The 6,708-nt window shown below is 42.5% G+C and overlaps 1 protein-coding gene across 1 annotated transcript; it reads left to right on the top strand.

Annotated features, from left to right (window-relative positions):
* The first annotated feature begins 2,272 nt into the window (after positions 1–2,272).
* On the top strand, positions 2,273–4,449 carry LOC308110568 (zinc-binding protein A33-like). Its single transcript, XM_080464948.1, has one exon. The coding sequence runs from the start codon at positions 2,459–2,461 to the stop codon at positions 3,839–3,841; it is 1,383 nt and encodes a 460-aa protein (XP_080321074.1). The 5' UTR covers positions 2,273–2,458; the 3' UTR covers positions 3,842–4,449.
* The last annotated feature ends 2,259 nt before the right edge of the window (positions 4,450–6,708 follow it).

Consider the following 6,708-nt stretch of genomic DNA (forward strand, 5'->3'; position numbering starts at 1 on the left):
CTGGTGCTGTGAACTCAAAATCTGATTGATTAAAGCAACAGTTTGACCAACACTTATTTTATGCTGCAGAACTGATTGTGAAGGCCTCAGGCAGAGTTCTTTACCCGACAACAGGTGACGGCTGAAATGTGATTGGTTAAAAGCTTTAATATGAAAATACACGTCTGGAAGCAGCGCAGTCAGGGGAGAAGCTATGAAAGGAAGCGGACAGACCATTTGGAATAATTTCATATGTATTGACAAAATATAATTAACGTCAGTCTGTGGTTCATATAAGGGACTTTAATCAAGGCAACTGTCAGAGATCACACAGCACAATCAGACAGACACATTATGGACACCCACAGAGAACACAGTCGGACAGGGAACAGACTCACAGAAAGACATCGGACAGACAGAAAGCAGACTAACCCACTGGAGGCCCCTCCTGCTCCTTAAGACATCTTCCCCACATCAATGCCCTCTGCCCTGGCTCTTCTAAGTCTGACAATAACGTTTGTTTTACTTTGTCGAAGGACACAGGGATGTATCTGGGAAAGGGAGCCGTCGTTAGATAGTCATTACAACTCAGTCCCTAGATTGGATAAACAACAGGAAGAACTGCATGTGCAGACGTTTCAGTTAACACATTTAAAAGATGTCTCCTTATATAGGTGACTTCAGATTTTCCACTACAATGATCTAATTTTGATTTAATTTGCACACCAGAAGATTTTCTCAAAACGGTTCTCTTAAACATTAAAGAATAAAATTCTCCAAAAAGTGAAATGGACTAATTCCCAACATTTTTTTTTCATATTTATTGATTAATAAACTATTGACTGTGCTTGTCAGATTTTTTAAGTTATACTTCATAATTAATTTATCGGCAAAATGTGAATAAACAATTCAAAATAGTTGTTTGGACATTTTATTACACTTTAGGAAACATTATTGGCTATATTACATGTGAAATGACCAAAATATTACATTCTTGTTTGCTACAAAGTAAAGAAAAGCCAAATGTAAATGTAGTGGCTATCTTTAGAATCCCTTTGTTTCTGACTGAACTTTCTTGGTAACCACTCGTGAATGATGACATGACAATGTTTTACTCTTTGAGTTCCATACTGACAAACACAGAAATGCACACATGGTAAGCCAATCGTCTTGCTCCGCCGCCATCACTCATTTATTGTTTTCAGCATTTCAAAATAAGACATTTCACATCCTGTTTAAATCACATGACAACGGAAGTCTCAACACAACTTCAAAATAAGAGAGACAAATACATCATAGTAACTCTTCAAACGTATTACTCTTAATGAAATTATATCATCTGCTTCCTTTTATCAAACAAATATTCATACATTATAGACACAGCTATTCAACAGAAAATGGCGCTTATAGTAAATAAAGCTAAAATAGTTTTTTCAAAAAATATCTACCATTCTCAATTGTACTTACTATTTCTGTATGTTTGGAAAACAAGTGAGGTTTACCTTTCTGAGCTGTGTAATCTTAAACAGGTTTGGTGGAAAGTAAAAACCTTGATGATTATCAGACTGTTCAAACTCCATCTGATGAGCCTGTCAGGGACGAGCCGCTCTCAGAGACGATTCTTTGAAGGGAAGCGTCTTTCCAGCCCACAGCTCAAAGTCCAAAAGACTGAAGACAGCTGATAGTTTGTGTGATTCTTTAAGATTTTACATTTAGTTTCACTGTAAATATGGGACATAACCTGATTGACTCTATAGCTGTTATAAAACAAACAAATAAATAAATAGATAGATAAATACATTTTAATATAATAAATAAGTTTGTTTCTCAGTAAATCATGTCCTATATATTTAGTTCCTTATTGCCAATATTAAAAGATTTAACCTCGTTTTTTATTGGGAGAAAACTGACAAAGAATATGATCATGTGTGACTACATGAAATACAAAAATAATTTTAATTTGCCATTTTTAAATTTTTTTTTAAAAAGGAGAAAGAAATGCAGATTAAAAAGAATTTATTTGACAAAACCCAGGAAAACTTTAATTGATCATATTTATGACATTGTGGAGGTTGAACGATTGAGAATTATCACAAAAACCATTCAACATAATATTAGGAATTAATTAACACATTAGTTTGGTGGGAGTTGATTTAATGAGAGTCGATTCTTTTTAGTGAGCAGAGTCAAAAGACTCGATTCGTCCAAAGATCCTGGCTCGGCTGAAGTGAGCTCCACCCAGCATGTGACTCACCAGGAAGCAGCAGAGTTTCCTCCTCCCTCCCTCACACACACACACACACACACACACTCACACTCTATCTCGGCTGTGAGGCGCCAGCAGCTGAGTTTCTCTGAGAGAGGAGATCTCCGGCGGGGAAGAGTCGAGTCCTCACACTGTGCGGGAGGTACAGTGAAGTTAGGAGCAGGAGTCGGAGGAGGAGAAGGGGCAGTTTGACTGCTGCAGCTTGGGAGGAACATGGCTTCCTGTTCAGAGGAGGATCTGTGCTGTCCCGTCTGCCATGACGTCTTTACAGACCCCGTCCTGCTGTCCTGCAGCCACAGCTTCTGTAGGATCTGCCTGCACAGCTGGTGGACGCAGACACAGTCTCGGCAGTGTCCCGTGTGCAGGGTGAGCTCAGAGTTCAAACCGGCTGGGAACCTGGTTCTGAAGAACCTGTGTGAGGCTTTCAGACAGAGGAGAGCCACCCCGGCCTCGCCGCCGGTCTGCAGCCTGCACTCGGACGCTCTGCGGCTCTTCTGTCTGGACCATCAGCAACCCGCCTGTCTCGTCTGCAGAGACTCCGAGAAGCACCGGGGCCACGAGTTCAGACCCCTGGACGAAGCTGCTGAGCTGCTCCGAGAGGAGCTGCTGCAGTCACTGCAGGACCTGCAGGACAACCTGAAGGGCTGCAGGCTGTTCAAGGACAAGTGGGCGCAGACGGCAGCGCACGTCAGGGTCCAGGCTCGGCGCACCGAGGAGGGCATCCAGAAGCACTTCAAGAAGCTGCGCCTCCTGCTGGAGGAGGAAGAGGAGGCCAGAATCCGTGCGCTGAGGAAGGAGGAGAAGGTGAAGAGCCTCCTGATGGAGGTACAGGTGGAGGCTCTGAGCCGCCACATGGCAGATCTGGCTCACGCCATCCAATCCACAGAGGAGGTGCTGAAGGCCTCGGACATCTCCTTCTTGCTGGGCTACAAGGCCACGGTGGAGCTGGTGCAGCGCTGCCCCCTGCTGGCCCCCCCCTGCCTGCTCCCAGGAGCTCTGATCGATGAGGCCAAACATCTGGGCAACCTGAGCTTCAATGTGTGGAGCAAGATGAAGGTGTGTTCCTCTCCAGTGGTCCTGGACCCCAACACGGCCGCGTCAGACCTGCTTCTGTCCCCCAGTCTGAGCAGCCTGCACTGCGGGGACCCCCAGAAGCTCCCCGACAACCCCGAGAGGCTAAGGTACTGCTCCGTGCTGGGCTCGGAGGGCTTCAGCTCAGGGAGCCGCTACTGGGACGTGGAGGTGGGAGACAACTCGCTATGGGAGCTGGGGGTTCTGGAGGACTCGGCCAAAAGGGAGAACGATATCTACTCCAGAATCTGGAGGATGGGATTTTACCATGATGAATACAAGACGGCCTTCCCCTCCAGTGAATTCACTGAGCTTGCGGTGAAGGGATGCCCCAGGACCGTCAGAGTGAAGCTGGACCTGGACAGAGGACAGCTGACCTTCTCTGACCCCGACACCAACACACACATACACACCTTCACACACACCTTCAGGGACAAGGTCTTCCCGTTCTTCAGTACGGTGGACGATGCTCCTCTAAGCATTGTGCCAGCCAAAGTCTCTGTGACGGTGGGACGGAGGCTGTAGAGGGTGTTTACAACAATCAGCCATAACATTATGACCAGAGGAACTCCACCTGAGATGGAGTGTATCGGGGTGCAAAGAGGGTCGACGAGTTCCAGGTAGAAAAATTGGCAAATGTCAAGATTTGACAGTAAGGCTGCACAATATGTAAGGTGTTTATCGTTGTAATGACATCAACATTTATAAAACCCATATTGTAGGAAATGTTTGCTCACACTGTGCATTCATACTGTAGCAGTTTGAAACGAAGGAAAAAGGTTCATTAAAAAAACTGAATGAAACGACAGTGGGATCATTTTGTACCTGGTGGTATGAGTTAGAGCTGATGATGTCCAGCCCGAGCTTTTATTTTTAAAAAGTTGGAGAAAGAATGAAAAGAGCTGATTCGGATGATGGAGGATCAGCAGGGTTTGTGAGTGTGTTTGTGTGTCTAACTACATAATTATTTTCTTCATTTTAAGTGAATTTTTTGCAATTTAAATCAAATAAATATGAAGGCTTCACAACTTGAAATGTGGAGAAATGCCAGTGATCACATGATGACATTACTCTCAGATCGGTGACTTCAGTTGTGTTGACTCCTCAGAACAAACTTAAAGCTTTACACAGGCTGGGAGGACATGGAAATACCTTCGGTCCATGACTGTGGGATTCACACTGGGATCCAGTCTCAATCTGTTTCACAGGAAGGAAACAACAAAAACAATGATCTGGAATGGTTTTTGTACCGAAGCGTATTGCATTCACATGAAAAAATAAAAATCGACTTTTTCTGAATTAATGACATAATTATCTCAAAATTATGAGATAAAATAAAATATTTTTTAAAAATGTGGCTGTTTTTTCTGAATTTAAGAGATTCTGTTTTCTGAAAAAAAATGTAAATTGTCTCTGTTGTTCTGAATCAATGGGACAGTGATGTTATTCCCAGCAGAAGCTCTGCTAGACCGTTGTAGGAAACATGCATGCCCCATCTCTCAGGGTAAATCCAGCTTTATTTCTATTTGGTTGGGAGATACTCTTGTGTCTAAGTATTGTTGATTGTATTGTTATTAGTTTGTCAGCTTTGCACAGTGTTACCTCGGCCGGTTTATAACTCCAAACCGCAGTTAGGAGACCCGGTTTATTACCAGGCTTTATTTCCTGTGAAGCAGGCCACATCTGCCCAGTTGTTCCTGGAGAAACATTACAACCACCAACAGATCCCAGCGGTGTTTACGTCTAAACAGCCACAGCTTCCTGAGGGGCCTGTTGTTACATGCTGGGCCTGTCACTTCCAGGGTCTGATGCATTGTGGGAAGTGGAGTGTGACTTCTTTTGGCTTTGGGTATTGCAGTTCGTTGTTCCCCGTGCGATGCAGCAGATTTGTGTGCGCGTGCTGCGATCAGTGTTTGGTTCAGTGTGAGAAGAGAATAAACTGACCAGTGTTCATCAGCTCCGGATGTTTTCACTGACGAACTGTGTGAGTGAAGCTCAGTAGTGATCTGTGTCTCCTGACTATGGAGGTAACACTGTGCAAAGTTGACAAACTAATAACAATACCATCAACACTCAAACACAAGAGTATCTCCCAACCAAGTAGAAATAAAGCTGGATATAACTTGAGCGCTGGAGCGTGCCTGTTTCCTGCAACCGTCTGGCAGAGCTTCTACTTGGAATAACATCAACAGAGACACATTTTTTTTAGAATTAGTTTTATCTCATAATTCTGAGATAATTACCTCTTAATTATCTCATAAATTCAGAAAAACGGAGCCGGATTTTTTAAAATTAATTATTTCTCATAATTCTGACAATTATCTCAAATTCTGAAAAACAGAATCGATTTTTTTAGAAAATCGTTCTCATAAAATCAGAAAAAGAGCCAAATCAATTTTTTTTTTTTATTTCTCATAAATCTGAGATAATGTCATTAATTCAGGAAAAGTCCATTTTTATTTTTTCATGTGAATGCAATACGCTTCCGTAGTTTTGCTCCAAACCTGCAGAATTAATCTGAGTCATGTGGTTTTGGCCTGCACTGATCCGTGTTGAGGATTCAGATTTCTGTGAATCAGGTGTGGAATAAAAAGAGGAAAAGTGATAGTTTTGGAGCAAACATCCCACTGACAAGTGTTTAAGAAAAGTTAAGAAACACGTGTGTCGTATTTAACTAGTTTATTGATCATCTGAACCACAGTGGATCTTTACTGAGCTGCTCTCATGATGGTTAGCCAGCTGAGCTCACCTGGTAATACCTCTCTCACTCACACTCACGAGTTAGATTTTTTTCCCCTCAGAATTCTGTATGTTTCTTGAAGTTGTGGAATAAACCATAAATCCTTTCAGGTCTTTGAAACTTTTTTTCTTGGGTTAAAACCGTGAAGAAAAACAGAAAAAAAACAATACTTTACACTATTTGTGTGAGGCTCTTTACTCTTTCATAGAAATTTGATGTGTGGACTTAAAAGTTCATGCTGTACTAAACATTTTGCTACAGGGTGACTCAGAATGAAACTAACATGTGATATGGACCCATTTCCTCTGTGCTGCAGTAAATAAATTATTACATTCTATTAAAGTGTTTTCACGTGAGGTGTGCTGACGGAGCTTTTTGTTTCTTGAAAAGGGTCACCTGATTTGTTCCACTTTGAGGCCTCTTGGTGTTTGTTCAGTTTGGCCATTGATCCAGTGGTAGTGGCAGAGTCTTCTCACAGAACCTGAACAGGTTTGAACAGGATGTGGTGTTCTGCTCCTCTTCTGACTCTTTTGGAACAAATGACTTCAGTCCCTCCTGTAGATAAGACGTTCACTGAAGTCATGCACTCAAATCCTCTCTAAAATGAACTTGTTCCCCATTTTGTTTGAAGCTTTCAAATACCTGAGAATAA

Source organism: Lipophrys pholis, assembly GCF_963383615.2.
Source record: "Lipophrys pholis genome assembly, chromosome: 6".
NCBI lineage: Eukaryota > Metazoa > Chordata > Actinopteri > Blenniiformes > Blenniidae > Lipophrys > Lipophrys pholis.

Bases quoted from the DNA above. Each gene is read 5' to 3' on its own strand.
- LOC308110568 (XM_080464948.1), top strand. From the start codon at position 2,459: ATGGCTTCCTGTTCAGAGGAGGATCTGTGCTGTCCCGTCTGCCATGAC.